Below are 17,130 nucleotides of genomic sequence, written 5' to 3' on the forward strand. Positions count from 1 at the left end.
CTTCACTGACCATATGGAACATGCTTGGGACTCTCTCTCCCTCTCTCTCTGCCCCTCCCCCACTCATGCACTCATTCTCTCTCTCTCCCTCTCTCTCTCTCTCTCTAAAAATAAATAAGTGAACTTAAAAAAAAAAAACTCACCCAAAAAAATTGTATCATACATTTTCTATTGGTAAAACTAAGTGGCAGAACCCTGTGTAAAATATAGTATCCTTTACATAAAAAGGACACACACACACAGGGGCGCCTACATGGCTCAGTCAGTTGAACGTCCAAGTCTTGATCTGGGCTCAGGTTTGTGAATTCAAGTCCCACATCAGGCTCTGTGCTGATGGTGCAGAGCCTGCTTGGAATTCTCCCCCTCTCTCTGCCCCTCCCCTGCTTGTGTAATCACGCTCTCTCTCACTCTCTCTCGCTCTCTCAAAATACATAAATAAATAAACTTAAAACACACACACCCAAGATACAGTATGTTTTCCATGGGTAACTTGCATGTGTACCTAAATGCACTTTAAAAAGTCTAGAAGGACACAAGCCAAATTGATAATGGTGGTCACCTCCAGGCATAAGGGAAGTGACTGGGCCCAGGGAGTCATCTATTCTATTTTGTGCCCAAGGAGAACATATGCAGGTGTTTTTTAAATTATTTTTAAAGTAAAATTTATGGAAACAACTCTAGGATTCCTCAGGTGAGCAGCTACATCCATCTCCACTTCTGAGTGGGCTGTCTTGTCTTATGTTCTGTGAGGCTGTTTGAGGAAATCGGCCTTGCACACAGCAGGTGCTCGGAACAGAGGCACATGGAAAAGGAAAGAGAGCTGGCCTCAATGTGGAAGGTCTCCTTGGCAAGGCAGGTAGGTGCCCTGGTTCAGAGCCTGGACCCTGCAGCCAGGCTCTGCTGCTTACCAATCACGTGACCTTGCACAAGTTTCCTACTCCCTCCTTGCCTCAGTTTCTACCTCTGTGACAATGGGAACAATAACAGAAACTACCACATAAGAGTGTTGTCAGAGGACTGACTGAGCTAATGAGGTAAAGCCCTGGGGTCAACGTCTGGCTTAGTGGAAGTTAGCAATTACTATGATGAGTCTCCCAAGATCAGTAGGGAGAAGGACTGCCATGGATTTCAACTTCAGTCAAATGCAGGACAACAGGGAGCCCCCATGCTCAAGGCCTAACAGAAATTAGTAATACAATCTAACACTTCTAAAACACTGTCCCCTTCCTACATGCTTTGTATGTACTAACTCATTTAATCCTATGAGACAACAATCCTGTAAGGCGGGTCTTATTATTATTCTACAGCTTCAGAGAGACTGCATGGAACCTTGCCTAAGGTTCCAAGACTAAAAAAATGGTGAAGAATAATGGTAACAATGATAGCAAATACCTTATGTTTGCTATTGAGTTTAGAAAAAGATCCACCTGGCAGTGGTCAATTTAGCAGACATTGTTTTGGACATCTGTCCTGTGTAATTCAAACATTGGCATTTTGAGGGATAGAGCAGTGAATCTGAAAGGGTTTATATGTCTTTGAAGGGGGCTCATACGGGGCAGCCAGATTTGTGCTTGGTGGGAGTAGACAGTGGGGTTTAGCAATTTTGTCGTGAAGGAGAGGACACCTTAATGGGGCTTTGAAGGATGAATGGGATTATAGAAGGGCAGGGGTGACGTGAAAAACGTTGCCTGGAGGTACAAATGCCTGGTGTGTTTGAGAACTGTAGGTTAAGCCAGGCCTGGCCAAAGGGAAGAAACCAACCTGGGGATGGAGGAGTGGAGACAAAAGTAGGTGAGGTTGGACAGTTGCTGATGCCAGATGGCAAAGGGAAGAAGTCAAAGAAGCACTGCCTGTTCCAAAAATTCAAATGTTTGTTCGTTTTCCTTTTTTTTTTTTTAAGTGGGCTTCACACCCAGTGCGGAGCCCAACGTGGGGTTTGAACTCACGACCCTGAAATCAAGACCCGAGATCAAGAGTCAAAAGCTTAACTGACGGAGCCACCCAGGTGTCCCATCAAATGTCTGTTTGAATATAAAAGCAATCCATGCTCTCAAGGCAACCGTAAGCAACTGAAAAATAGGGAACATGAAATTAATATATAAAGTTCCAATACTCCCATGACTGAGGGTCATAAGTTGGAGCATCTTTTTCTAATCTCTGTTGTTTGTTTGTTTGTTTGTTTGTTAGGAGAGCAAGAGCAGGGAACTGGTAACCAGGCAGCTCTAAGTACTCCTCTTTCACAGACAAGAATTAACACGCTGAGAGATAATCTACAATCGCTCCTCCCTTGGTTTCCCTGAGCATGTCCCTCCCTTACCCTCCTCCCCAGGCTGGGTGAGGGGATACACTTTCCAGTGTGCTTAAACTGAGGATTGGTGTCTTTCTGTTCACTGCTGTATCCTCAGGGCCTAGAACAGAGTAGACCTCAGTAACTATGGGTTCAATAAATCTCTTTCAAGTCCTCTAAATGGAAGTGGCATCCCCCTGGGTTACCGTTGACCTGTTCTTGTCTCCAGAGGTAATTCTTGGTGATTATCGACACTCATCCTAGGACTTATTTCTTTTCTCTTTATTCCTCATTTTCTAACTCCTTTTCCTCCCTCTCCCCGCCCCCAGAGCAGGGATGTCTGGAGGAAGGCTAGGCAAGCATGGTCTCCAGTATCCAGTCCCAGACACTCACCTCTCCTGTGGTGACGTGTGTTAGAGACTTAAATTGCATTAGTTTCTGAAAGGCAAAGGAGAAAACAGCAGAACGAAACCTGATGCCTGTGCGCTGGTTGAAGACCCAGCAGGAACACAGACACAGGGACTTCATGCACTCAATGAGAAAGAGGGCAAAGCAGAGGCCTACTCCATAGGCAATACTCCCCGACTGCTTTTCAGAATATTCCAGGATCTTTGGTATAACCAGCATCTAGAAGGAAACAGGAGTTTGAATTATTCAGACTTCTCCATCCTTTCAGGCATAATAAACATGGGCTGTGTGTGAGGTCTTCAGGTCAAGACTGGGAGCTTATTAAATGACCCAAACTGTGGCACCTGGGTAGCTCAGTCAGTTAAGCATCTGACTTCAGTTCAGGCCATGATCTTGCAGTTCGTGAGTTTGAATCCTGCATTGGGCTCCTGTGCTGACAACTCAGAGCCTAGAGCCTGCTTCAGATTCTGGGTCTCCCTCTTTCTCTCTGCTCCTCCCCTGCTGTGCTCTCTTGGTCTCTCTCTCTCTCTCTCTCTCTCTCTCTCTCTCTCTCTCTCTCTCTCTCTCAAAAATAAAATAAAAACTTTTAAAAATGATCAAAACTAACTGAAACATAACCTTGGTCTCAAGCTCACAGTCCCCTTGGAGGAGACAGGAGTTGAACAGACCCAGATCTGAATCCTGGCTCTGCCACCTCATAGCTTGGTCTGACAGGAAACAGAACACACATCCAAAAGGGGTAACTCAGGAGCTGATGAAGTGACTATTTATGAAGGTGTGGGCAGAATTTGGGAAATCCAACAAGGAATGGCAGAACACATGAAGCTAGTGACAGCAGGGAACTATTACCTTCCAGACCTGGAGGGACAGGGCGGAGTTAGGTCACTGGAATCCAGAAGGAGAAAGTCATACAGAAAGGGCTCCTCCCAGAAGTCTGGTCCCCAACCTCCAGTGTCAGGGAAGGAGGCAGTCAGAGAAATAAATATCCTGCCTTCACTTTCTCCTTCCCTGCAGTCTCCTATTGTAGTCTTCCATTGGTCCAACCCAACCAGAAGCCAGAGGGCAGGGGGACCCCATTAATGTGATTCATACAGGCCATGCATTAGGGGCACAGGCCAGCATGGGCAATGGTGGAAGATGGAGCTAGAGGGACAAATGAAGAATATCCAGCACACTGTCACCTAGTCATATATCTCTGTGTGTCATCAGCTGTTCCTTCCTGACCTACATCCGTTCTCCTCTTAGCTGGTAATAGCACTCCCGTTTTCATCTGGAAAGACTTGCACCTGTCCCATGGCATGCAGTCCAGGCCAGATTGTCAAAGAGCCCTATGCTCTGCTGGCTAACTGGTGAGCATGTGACCCCAGCTGGGACAATGGGACTTACTCTCTACACTTAGAATCTTGGCCTGAAGACCTGGAGGACAGGAAATAAAGCTAGTTCATCCCAACCACGGTACATTGGTCCTCCATTAGTTCTGCCACCTACATTCCCAGAGCTGCTCAGGCATTTCTCAAAGCAGCTAGCTCATACTGAGTCAGGCTGTGTTCTAAGTGCTTTATATATTTATCTCATTTAAATTCACCCTGAGAGGCAGGTAGTGTTATGCCATCCAATTTATACATGGAGGTTTCAATGAGGTCAACCACTAAGAGTGTCTTGGGGTTCCTTGAAGAAACAAGACACAGAGAAGATAAACACATTACCTAAAGTCACCCAACAATTAAGTGGCAGGGCCAAGGTTCGAACCCAAGTGACGGCTGCAGAACTCACACTCCTGGGTGCCTGGGTGGCTCAGTCGGTTAAACTTTGGCTCAAGTCAAGATCTCATGGTATTCATGAGTTCTAGCCCCACATCAGGCTCTCTGCTGTCAATGCAGAGCCCACTTCAGATCCTCTGTCTCCCTCTCTCTCTGCCCCTCCCCAGCTTGCATGCATGTGCACTCTCTCCCTCTCTCAAAAATAAACATTAAAACAAACAAACAAAAAGAATTCACATTCCTAACTACTAGCTCTACTGCCTCCAAAAGTTCTTTATCTTCTGAGTAGCAGTTGAGAGGCAAACTGTCCCCAACTCCTGGTGTGGACTTGAAATTGCCAATTTCTTTTTTTTTCCCTTTTATGTTTATTTATTTTGGAGAGAGACAGAGACAAAGTGTGAGCAGGGGAAGGGCAGAGAGAGAGGGGAACACATAATCCGAAGTAGGCTCCTGGCTCTGAGCTGTCAGCACAGAGCCAGACACGGGGCTCAAACTCACAAACCATGAGATCATGACCCGAGCTGAAGTCGGGCGCTTAACCAACTGAGCCACCCAGGCACCCCTAACGTGCTAATTTCTAAAGCCTGGAGTCTCCCAAACCTCATGAAGTCAGCCACTTACCGGCCCTAGCACGCTCATGGCAGAGAAGCAGCAACACAGAAATACATCCAAAATAGCCCTTGTTCTTTGAAACCTCATCATCACTCGGAGCACTGAAGCTTTTTCAATCCCATGCTTTGAGACTTCTTCTTCCCAAAGGAGGCAGAGCCTTGAAAAGAGGAAAAGTGAACCAAGTGAAGTTTCTTTGCACATGTCACCCACATGTCATATGTCTTGCAAGCCTGCGAGCTTTGTTACAGAAGTTTTCAAACCTCACAAAAGTAGAGAGGACATAGGGAATCTCCCTAAATACCCATTCCCATTTCAAGAATGATTGATATATGACATTAGTGTTTCCTGTCTCTTCCTGTTTGTCTTTTTTTTTTTTTTTTGGCTGGAGAATTTCAAGCAAATCCCAGACATATCATTTCATCTACAAATGCTTCAGGATGTATCTGTTCCAGATAAGGCCTTTAAAAAACCCTACAGCGACCTTATAATAGTTATTAATTAATGATTATTAATTATTATAGCTATTAATTATATATGAATATATTAATTACATATATTAATAAAATTCCTTAATGGCATTTAATACACAGTCTTTTTCAAATTTCTCTAATTACATCAAAAACACATTTTTATAGTCAGTCTGCCTAAGATCCAAACAAGGTCCACACATTGCATTTAATTATTTTTTTAAAAGTAGGCTCCACACCCAGCATGGAGCAAAACATGGAGCTTAAACTCACAACCTTGAAATCAAGACCTGAGGGGAGATCAAGATTTAGATGCCTAACTGACTGAGCCACCCAGGCATTCCACACACATTGCATTTAAAAGACAAATCTGATAGATTTCTTGCATCTCATTTTAACCTGTAGCAGTTTCCCCTTCTCTGCACATTCTGCCATTTGTTTGTTGAAGAAATTGGGTCGTTTATCCCATAGAATTTCCCACATTCTGGGTTTGACTGATTACATCCCTGTCTTGTCTAATATGACCTTCTATGCTCTGTATCTATTAAATTCTTAGTTAGATCTAGAGGCTTAATGAAATTCAGAATTCAGGTCAGCTGACAAAAATATTTAATAGGTGATGTAGTGTACCTCTTTTGCATAACATTAGAAGACACAGGGTCAGCTGTCCCATTATTAGTAATGTTCAGGGTATCAGTGGATTAAGTTGTATCAGCCTGACTCATTCACCGCCATTCATTCCTCATCATTGATGACCATTGCCTAGATCCACTTCCATTAGTGCTGGCAAAATTGTGATTTCTAATTCTGGCATTCCTTCTGTATATAGTAGTTTGAATTTTTCTATAAAAAATAACTTTATCTCACCAACTATTTTGTTATCCTGGAATACATTTAGTTGAGGAAATAGCCTAAGACTTCGAATAATGTCACTCTTTTTTTATACACAGATTAAGATTCATAAAACCCAAAACTATGACCTCCACTTATTTCAAAGCCCCCTAAAGGGTGACCCAATGTTGGACCACCTAATTTAAAGTGCCCTTAGGGGCACCTAGGTGGCTCACTCAGTTAAGTGTCTGACTTCTGCTCAGGTCATAATGTCATGATTCGTAATTTCGAGCCCTGCATCGGGCTCTCTGTTGTCAGCATGGAGCCTGCTTCAGATCCTCAGTCCCCCTCTCTGTTTTCCTCTCCCCCCAAAAAAACTAAATAAACATTTTAATTAATTAATTAACTCAAGTTTAAGAGAAACTTAAAAAAAATAAATAAATATAAAAATGTGCCCTTATTTTGCTAATCTGAGTGAATGATGTCTATCTAGGCTGTTTGTGTGACACCAGCAACACAAGAACACCAAAAACATTTCTTTGGAGGAAAAAATTGAAAAGCAATGTTTCAAGAAAGCATCAAAGAAGTTATCATGACAGAAATTAAGAATTTTGTTGACTCTCTCATATTTCTCTTTTATTTTATATTATATTTGATACAGGAGCTGGTGACTGGAAAATAGCCATTGTGGTGCTTACAGCTTCCAGAGTCTTAATGTGGCCCAGGATGCCTCCCACACATCCACAATCCAGCCTCTCAGCTGCAATCATCATGTTGGCACGTGCCCTTTTACTTCCTGGCTCCTGCTCCATCATGTTCCACTCTCTGGAAGGCAATGACCACTGCCCATAGTGAGAACATCAAGGACTATGCCCAGGGGCTCCAGGACTACTTACAGAGCAGGAGCATAGAGAGCCAACTTTTGTGCTCAGGGCCTGAGAGCAGCACTGCTTATGCATGTTATGTCACTAAGGCTCTCATGGCAGGCAGTTCTAGTACTTTCTACCCTTCACTCCTATAGCCACGGACACTTGTGCCCAGCCTAAAGCCAGAAGGAAACAAACATCATGAGAATTTTCCTGTCCTGCCTTCCCTCACCTGCTATCAAAACTCTAGGCTGCTTTTTCCTCCCTGAATTTATAAAACAACTGTCCTATCCCATGCCCATCTGTGTGGGTCAGATAACTTGGGGGGGTCTGGGCCCTAGGTAAGTAAAGCAAAAATGACACCCATATGTGTTAGAGGATTTTATTATTCATGGGCCAAACTTTGGGGCCACCTCCCTTCATTCCAGCTCTATCCCCACATGTAACCCAATCCACAGAGATAAAAAGCTCTGGAGTTTGTTCCACTTTGACTAAACAAATCCAAGTTTCCCCATAGCCTGCTCTCAACTCTCTTAGCAACTGTATCAATTTCTCACCATGATTACCAGATTCAAAAGACTTGGTTTCAGGGGCATCTGGGTGGCTTAGTCGGTTAAGTGTCCGACTTTGACTCAGGTAATGATCTCATGGTTCATGGGTCCAATCCCCGTGTCGGGCTCTATGCTGACAGCTCAGAGCCTGGAGTCTGCTTCCAATTCTGTGTCTCCCTCTCTCTCTGCCTCTCCCCCCCTCTCAAAAATAAACAAACATTAAGGTAAATTAAGAAAAAAATCTTCAAAAGACATGGTTTCAAACTTCACCTCCTCCATTCATTAACTATGATTCAAGGAACATAATTTTGCTTCTCTGAGTTTTCAGTTTCTTCAAGTGTAAACGGGGGAAATCGCATCTTTCCTATTTACTTCATAACCCTTTTGTAATGGTCATGGGAGGTGCTGGATGGGCAAATGAGAAATACAAATTGTGATAGTAATAATGAAGGTGATGGTGGTGACAATGGTGGCTCTGCTGCTGTGGCTGATGTGAGTGGTAGTGACGATTGATGGCTGGCAGTTTGTCAGCAAATCCTCACAGAAGTCAAAGTAGTTCTCCTGAAGGACTAGGGAAGATGCACCCCAGAACCCTGCTGGTTCAGTGGTGAACACAGAGAAAGAAGCCTCTGTAAAGGTGTGAATGCATGGATAATTATTTAAAAAAAAAATCCCAAAGTGGAGTGATTTGTAAAAAAGTATTGGTGGACACTTTCATGTGAGTTATAGAACAAAAACGGCAGAATCAGTGAGCCCTAAGTGAATAGACATAGATCAGGAGATCCTGTGCTCATAATGGTCACAGAAGGACAAACAAACACTTTGGTTGTCTATTATGCACCAGGCATTTTTCCAGGTGCTTCATATTGAATTTACCATCTCTTTTGATTCTTACAACAATTCTGTGAAGGACCATGAGATAAATTTTATAATCCTTTATTTTATACATAAAGACACAGGGTCTTGGAAAGGGTAAATGACTTGCCTGACATCATAGCGGGTAGCCAGTGAGATTCTGATCAACATCTGGCATTATGCAAGAGGTTGGTGTTCCTTGAAGACTTTTTTTTTCTTTACTGAATAATTCCAAGAAGCAATGGGTCAAAGTTAAACCAGTTTCTGTTTTCTCAGTGACTTAAGTACATTAATTTGCTTTGTAAACAAATCTCTGAGACCTGGCAATAAGTATGCCACATTTCACAGACTCACTTGACCGCAGAATGCTCTCTTCTGGGAAGCTCTCCAGGGACTACCATTTCCTGGAGCACATTTGGATAATGTGATTCTCTACCTGGTGTCTCTCATGAAGTAGCTAGAGGTAGGAACATGAGTATAGAACATTTGAAGTCGTTTATTCGTTCCCCCCCCCTTTAATCCTCATATTACCTTGTGAAGTAGGTTGTGTAGGAACCTTAACCACACACCTAGTTAGTGATGACTTAAGGATTCGGAGACTGGTCACTAACCCAAAATTTAATGATGAGTGACATAGGTAAACATCTGATCCAGAAGAAAAAGCAAAAGGGACAATAGGCAATAATTTCTAACTTTCTTGGGGTCTTGGGCCCTTAGGCAAATCAGGTAAAAGATGTGAATCCTTGCTCCAGACAAAGGTCTCCAGCCTATACATATAAAGTAAGTACCATTTCAGGGGGTTCATGAAGTATAGTGAGACCTCTTGCTAGAGTCAATATTCTTTGGTTGTCTGAAGACTGACCCTACCTGCTACTCTTAAGCATCCTTGGTCACCAATCCCACAAGACATGGTCTTTAACCAACACAGTGGTTTGTCCAATAAGACTTTACCTTTTAGCATTTTTGTCTGAGGCATCATGGACCGACAGCTGGGGGATGGTGTTCTCATCTAAGCGTCTCTGCAAACCTAGGACCATGAGTGGGGTGAGCCATGACAACGTGAAGTAGGAGAAGAGGCCAGCATCATCCATGGGCTGAGGGGCAGGAAACCTAGCAGAGAGGTCACAGGTCATTTGGTTGCCCTTATGATAAGGGCTGTAAAGACATAAAATTAAGCCAAGGGCAAGATTTTGCAGGAATGAATTATATACTATGTAAAAAGCACAGTGTGGTCATATGGATGTACAAAAAAAAAAAGCATGTTTTTTTTTTTATTACTCTATTATGTGTGATAGTTAAAAACCAGAAACAACAAGGGTGCCTGGGTGGTGCAGTTGGTTGAGCATCCAACTCCTGATCTCGGTTCAAGTCATGATCTCACAGTTTTTGAGTTTGAGCCCTGGCATAGAGCCTGCTTGGGATTCTGTTTCTCTTTTTCTCTGCCCACCCCTGCTGTGTGCACTCTCTCTCTCAAAATAAATAAATAAACTTAAAATAATTTTAAAAAACCAGAAACAACAAAAACACCTATTATTAGGGGAATGACTTAAGAAGAAAGAAAAGAAATAGGGTATACCCATATGTGGAAAACAATGCACAAGCGTCCACAAATAGAGTTGACCTATATGTAGAACATGAAATGAGCTCTGAGCATAGTAAGAAAGGAAAAAAAGGCCACTTGTGGGTCAAGAAATTTATCATATTTTTATGTACATAAAAAAAGTAAAAAGTATTTTTACTTACATAAAAAAACCAACTGGGTGGCTCAGTCAGTTAAGTCTCTGACTTCAGTTCAAGTCATGATCTCATGGTTTGTGAGTCTGAGCCCTGCATCAGGCTCTGTGCTATTAGCACAGAGCCTGCTCTGGATCCTGTCCCCCCCTCTCTCTCTGCTCCTGCCCCACTTACACGTACATGCTCACTCTCTCAAAAATAAATAAACATTAAAAAAGAAAAGGAAGGGGTAGCCTGGGTGTCTCAGTCACTTAAACATTTGAATCTTGATTTTGGCTCAGGTCATGATCTCAGGGTTTGTGGGATCAAGCCCCACATCAGGCTCTGCACTGACAGCACAGAGCCTGTTTGGGATTCTCTCTCTCCCTCTCTCTCTGCCCCTACCCAACATGCATGTGCTCTCTCTCTCTCTCTCTCTCTCAAAATAAATAAATAAACTTTTAAAAAAGGAAGAAATGAGAGAAAGCAGACAAAACTATATATATAAAGTCAACCACTATTAACAATTGTATATACACATTTATATATTTATGTATATGTATGTATATTTACATACTTATGTATTATATGTACATGTGCATTTACATTTTTATATATACACATTTATATATATATACATACATTTATTTCAAATTATTAATAGTGGTTGACTTTGACAAAGGGATTAGAATTGGTAAAGATAAAAGAAAAGAGATTCTCTCTGTTTCATGTTTTCTATATTTTGCTTATGTAATTTTAACAAAAATAAAAAATGGAATAAAAATTAAATAAACTAGAATGACAAGGTCATATTCCTGGAAATGATTCACAAATACAGAAATAATGATTCGACTAGGGTGTTGGGATTGTATATAATTTCTACTTCTTTTTTTCCAAAGTTGCTTTTAATGCTGTATGTTTCAATATGAAGAAAATTCAATTAAAAAAAAAAAGACTTGGGGCGAGAGATGAGAATACAAAATGCCAAACGCACGGGATGCTTTTGTTTTGTTTTGGGCTACACCCTCTTCTCCACTCACTGGCCCTTCCCAGCCTCACCATCCACCAGCCCCGGAGGCTGTGCATTCTGGACAAGGCTAGCCACACCTTTGTCTACATGCTGGAGAGAGAAGGGGCTAGGAAGGTGGGAGTCTGTACCAGGTATCACTAGATACGTGGGGCATGTGTGATTGCAGAGAAAGGGCAAGAATCTATGAGCTGGTGCCACTATGCCCAAGGTCTGGTAGAAGCAGAATGTTTCTCTCAATGAGGCTGCCTGGGCGCACTTAAGCACCCACATTATTTATTCTTGGTGGAGATAAGAGCAATTCAGTGGGAGTGATGTGGTGATGGGAGCTCAGGTTTTCAAAAAAATAGGAAAACAACTCCAGTTCGTTGATAAAATCTTAGCAAACATGTGAGAGAGAAGAGGGGATTGTTAATACAAAACAGAGTCCTTGTGGCAATTCTAGGATGATTCTAGAATCATTCTAGAAGAATGTTAAGGTCCTGTCCGTAGACGATGAATAAATGAATATGTACCTGATTCTGTGCAGGACCCTGAAAGCAAGATTGTAGAAGTCAGAAAGCCATTTGGGAATGGTTATTTTAAACTTTGATTTACTAGAGAAGGATACATTGAATTTCTTTAACTCATAAGTTTAAGGGTACCATCATAGGGCATTTAACAGCTCCTCATTTCTCTTAGAATGAAGACTAACATATTTAATGTGCCCTGTGGAGACTTATGTCCCTCTGCAATCTCATCTCATGCCATGCCCATCATCACACATGATTCCAGTGATGCTGGCCTCCTCAGTTCCTGGACACACCATGTTGTATTCCTTTCACCTCAAGGCCAGGCCTTTGCACATGCTGTTCCCTCTGCTCAGATCATCCTTCTTTTACTTTGGCCTGGTAAAATCATGTTTATCCTCCAGAGCACAGCTTAAGTACCAAGCACCTACCAAGTTGTCACTGTTTCAATGTCCCTCAGCACCGCCCACCTCCCCCCCTCCCCCAAACTTCATAGCACTGTCTTCAAGTAGCTTGTAACCACATGTTTATTTATGAGTTTACTTGCTATTGTCTTTTTCCCCAATGCGTGGTCTATGATGGGCAAGAATCATGTCTGCCTTGCTTAGTACTTTTCCTCTGAGGTCTAGCACAGTGTCTGGTAGGTTCTCAATGAATCTTTGTTGGATGAGTAAATAGATGAATGAAAGAATAAATGAATGAATGATCTGACTCTGCCTTCTGATGTGCCTCAGGCTGCTCTAGACTTATTTGGCTGTGGTGGTGACATGAATGTTCAGACATCTTTGGGAGGGATGTATGTGTTTGTGTCTGAGGAACATTGTCATAATGGGTACTGCCCCTCACCTCCCCCTCAGAACTCACTGTGGCTTGGGACGGAAGGGAATCATGGTTCTCCAGGCAGCATCATACTTCCCCCAATGGAGCTCTGTTGCTGTCCCTCGTGTCTCGGGCTTCCTCACCTGCTGGCTCCAGGGGCTGTCTTCTAGGGTGTAAGTTTTCTTGGGAAAGAAAAACCAAAAGAGCATCAGTTTCCTGACCTCATACTGTCCTGGAGTGTTGGCCACCCAAGGATGATGGATCTTTCCACATCCAGCTGCTAGAGTCAGAGAAAGACAAACACTGTATGATCTCACTTATATGTGGAACTTAAAAACAACACCAACAAAGAGCTCAGAGAACAGATCAGGGGTGGGGTGTGGGCAGAATGGGTGATGGGGATGAAAAGACACAAACTTTCAGTTATAAAATAAATAAGTCATGGGGTTATAATGTATGGCATGGTTGATACAGTTAATAATACTGCCTTGTATGTTTTAAAGCTGGTAAGGAGTAGATCTTAAAATTTCCCATCACAAGAAAAAAGTTTGTAATTATATATGATGATGGAAGTAATATTGTAGTGACCTTTTTGCACTATATGTAAATATTGAATAAATGTTGTACACTTGAAACTAGTAAGTTTCACATCAATTATACCTCAATTTAAAGAAAAAAATAAAAGAGGGGCGCCTGGGTGGCTCAGTCAGTTAAGCATCCAACTTTGGCTCATGTCATGATCTCACAGTTCATGAGTTCGAGCCCTGAGTCAGGCTCTGTGCTAACAGCTCAGAGCCTGAAGCCTGCTTCAGATTCTGTGTCTCCCTCTCTCTCTTCCCTCCCCTGCTCACACTCTGTCTGTCTGTCTCTCTCAAAAATAAATAGATTTTAAAATTTTTTTAAATAAAAAAAAGGTTGCTGGGTAGGGAATAAGCAGTGGGCCAGGAGTTAGGACAACTGAGTCCCAGCCTTGGGTATGCCCTACACTCACTGGGTGCCTCTGGACAGGTCACTCTACCTCTCCATTTTTTTATCTGTGGTACACAGTGTAGACAAGAATAAAGGGAGCTATAGTTAGTCACCCACACAATGTGAGACCAAGTTGCCCTCTGAGAGTAAACCTACCAAAAAGAAATCAAAAAGTAAGAAAGTAAGCCCCAAACATTACATGTGACCCTTTTGATAAAGTGGGAAACAGGGGCATCTGGGTAGCTCAGTCAGTTAAGTGGCTGACTTCGGCTTAGGTCATGATCTCCAAGTTCTTGGATTCGAACCCCACATCGTGCTCTGTGCTGACAGCTCAGAACCTGGAGCCTGCTTCGGACTCTGTATCTCTCGCTCTCTGCCCCTATCCTGCCTGTGCTCAGTCTCTCTCTCTCTCTCTCTCTCTCTCTGTCTCTCTCAAAAATAAACATTTTTAGAAATTGATAAAGTGGGAAACAACTAAAATAAAAAAGAATATTGTCTTTAGGGCTTCATATAGGATAAATAATAGTATTTTAGAAGCATAGTAAGGGATTGATGAGAAAAGATCTGGGACAGTGTTTACTTCAGGTAGGGAAAGCTGGGGAATGAAGTCGGGGAGAAGATCAATAGCTGGATGTGATTGTTAAGGTCCAAGGTGGTGAGTTGTTGATGGGTTTACAGGTGCTTATTGTATTATTATAAGTAAATACACAGATAAATAGGTGATAGATAGATAGATAGATAGATAGATAGATAGATAGATAGGTTATAGGTAGATAGATAGACCAAGAGGGTGTGTCATGACCAGGGAGTACAATTCATCTAATTGTGAAGCCTGAGATCCATTAAAAGAAATCAAGTTTGAATAAACATGGGACAAAATTTTCTAACCTAATTCATGACCATTGAGAATACCCTGTCAATTCAGTTTCCTGGTATTTTGATGCAAAGGAGACCTACTTACATAGCTGAGTCCTGAAACCATGTCATTGCTCATGTCCATGCCAAGATTCACGAGGCCACCAGAAGACCTGGGGACCCAGTATATCCTCTTCCTGGTCATTTTCGGCTCTTCTGCCAATCCTTCTCTTCCAAGAATCAGAGAATCTGAAAAGGCAGCAGGTAAGAGCAGCTTAGATTCAGCCCTGAGCAGTCAGGAGAGGGGGACATCCCCCTGCAGGGAGTGTGCCGGGGTCATGCAGAAGGTTGGGCCACTGACACAGCACCTGCTCTTCCCTCTTCCTGGAATGGCTCCCTCTTTTTAAACATCTACTGAGGCTTAAGATCACTTAGGGAAACCTTTTCTAATCACCCACTCCCAACCCTACAACTTAGGGCCAAGCCTGCTCATAGAACCATGCTTCTTCTCTTACCCCAGTTTGTAATTAAATATTTGTGTGAATCGTTATTTGTTCAGAGTTCATTTCCCGCTCTAAATAGAGAGCCTCACAAGGACAGGGACATGTCTGTTTAGCTCACTATTGAATCCTTGGAGACTGGGAGAGTGCTAGAAGGATCGCAGATGCTCAGTAAATAAAGGATAAATGGATGAGTAAACAAATTTAAAAAATGCAATTTTGCCATTTTCTGACTCTCAGTTTTCACAGAATCAGGGGATTGGAGCTGGACATAATTTAGGAATCTTAAATAACCCAAGGTATTTTAAAAATATATTAAAATGCGGGGGTGCCTGGGTGGCTCAGTGGGTTAAGCATCTGACTTCAGCTCAGGTCATGATCTCGCAGCTCGTGAGTTTGAGCCCCGCGTCAAGCTCTGTGCTGACAGCTTGGAGCCTGCTTCGGATTCTGTCTCCTTCTCTCTCTGCCCCTCCCCCACTCATGCTCTGTCTCTCTCTCCCAAAAATTAACATTAAAAAGAAAAAAATAATAAAATATATTAAAATGCTTTCCATTTTACCTTTCTGAGTATGTGACTCACTTCCAGAACACCCATGTGCCTGGGTTTGGGGAGGGGATGGCAATTAAGAATATTTCTGAAGGAATGGAAAAAGAGTATATAACAGGGTATGACCAGAGTATGGCCAACAGGGCCAGCATCATGGGGTATGACCAGTGCCTTACAGAGCCTTATATTCAGAAAGGCCCAGGCTTAGCTAAGGCTCTACTGTCACTATCTTGAAATCCTTAATAATTTGGAACAAGGAGCCCCACATTTTCATTTGGCACTGGATCCTGCAAATTATGGAGCCTGTCTTAGGGTTCAGATACAGCTCTTGACATTGAAATATTGGATTGTGCTTTGAGTAAGTAGACTTGCACACTACCCAGTCTTGGGAGAAGAATTTTCCAAACGCCTTTATTCCATTCCCTCCCATCCCACTTCCTTTCAGCAAATCACAACCAGAACTGGTGGATTCCATTTCTGGAATTCTGCTAGAGACCATGCAAGACAGGGTCCCCAGACGGGGGCATCAAGGTATGAGATATACTTGCCATGTGACGCTATAAGTGAATCTCTCAGGGATGATGGAAATGAACAAAGAGAGAGAAGGACATGTTTTGGGTAAGAGAGAGTGTCACACAATTTGTTTAAGACTCTGGGAAGAAACAAGATTTCTGGCTGCCATGAACCAGCCTGGAACACAGACACATTACAGTAAAATTGGTATAATTCAATAGAAGTCCCTGGGGATCGGACCACAGTGTATTGCAGTACAGTTCATTCACTACCTAAAGATTTCCAGGGGAGGGAATGACAGGAGGCAGGGAGTGGAGGCAACAAATTCTAGATTGCAAGTCATGAGCTGGCAAGGGGCTGCATCATTGGCGTGCCAATAAATATTTGTGTCTGTACCAAGCTACCATTGCAATTGGTGAATGAGCGTAGTTCCAACATGAATGCAGCTCGACATTTTGCTTTATGTTAATAAGTAAGAGGAAAATGAAATATCAAGATGTATGAAAAGGGTCACACCTAATTTCTTTGTTTGGTCTCTAAGAACCATGTTCTCAAATAAATAAATCAGATTTTCTGTCACCTTTCTGCTTAGTATGATCTGCCAATCTGTTTTATTTTTAAACACCTGCAGAGAGATACACTGAGGATTTCAAAGGTGTGACCCTTTTCTACACAGCATTTGTCCAGGAAACTAAAAACAGGGAAAAGTAAACCAAATGGAAATTAATGAAATGCAAACGTGTACAATGGATATATGTTTGCAGAACACAAATTGTTCATCTTAATGTAACTGGACCTCTGCCACACATTAGCATGGGCCACCCTCCAATGTGATGAGGTCCACCTCTGCTTCCTTGACTGGCCAGGGGGAATTCCCTCCAGAACTTTCTTTGGCAGTCCTTGAGAAGTCATTGGCCTCCCAATTTCCTCTTGGGAAGAACCAGAGTGGAAGCATATTCACTCTGATTAGTGGCAAGACCACCACTGTGGTCAGGGTAGGGACCAGGATTTGATGGGAATAAAAACAGAGAGGAAACAGAT

General features: G+C 42.6%; 1 protein-coding gene across 2 annotated transcripts in view; it reads right to left on the bottom strand.

Annotated features, from left to right (window-relative positions):
• Positions 1-17,130, bottom strand: part of ABCC11 (ATP binding cassette subfamily C member 11) — a 70,328-nt gene that overhangs the window by 44,424 nt on the left and 8,774 nt on the right. For both annotated transcript variants that reach the window (XM_019819701.3, XM_003998010.6), the window contains exons 2-6: positions 14,636-14,778; positions 12,751-12,887; positions 9,589-9,747; positions 5,077-5,224; positions 2,681-2,914 (exon numbers count right to left, since the gene is read on the bottom strand). In XM_019819701.3, the coding sequence (XP_019675260.3) occupies positions 2,681-2,914; positions 5,077-5,224; positions 9,589-9,747; positions 12,751-12,887; positions 14,636-14,734 (777 nt within the window). In that variant the 5' untranslated portion in view covers positions 14,735-14,778. The remainder of the gene's footprint in view (positions 1-2,680; positions 2,915-5,076; positions 5,225-9,588; positions 9,748-12,750; positions 12,888-14,635; positions 14,779-17,130) is intronic.

Source organism: Felis catus, chromosome E2 (genome assembly GCF_018350175.1).
Source record: "Felis catus isolate Fca126 chromosome E2, F.catus_Fca126_mat1.0, whole genome shotgun sequence".
Lineage (NCBI taxonomy): Eukaryota > Metazoa > Chordata > Mammalia > Carnivora > Felidae > Felis > Felis catus.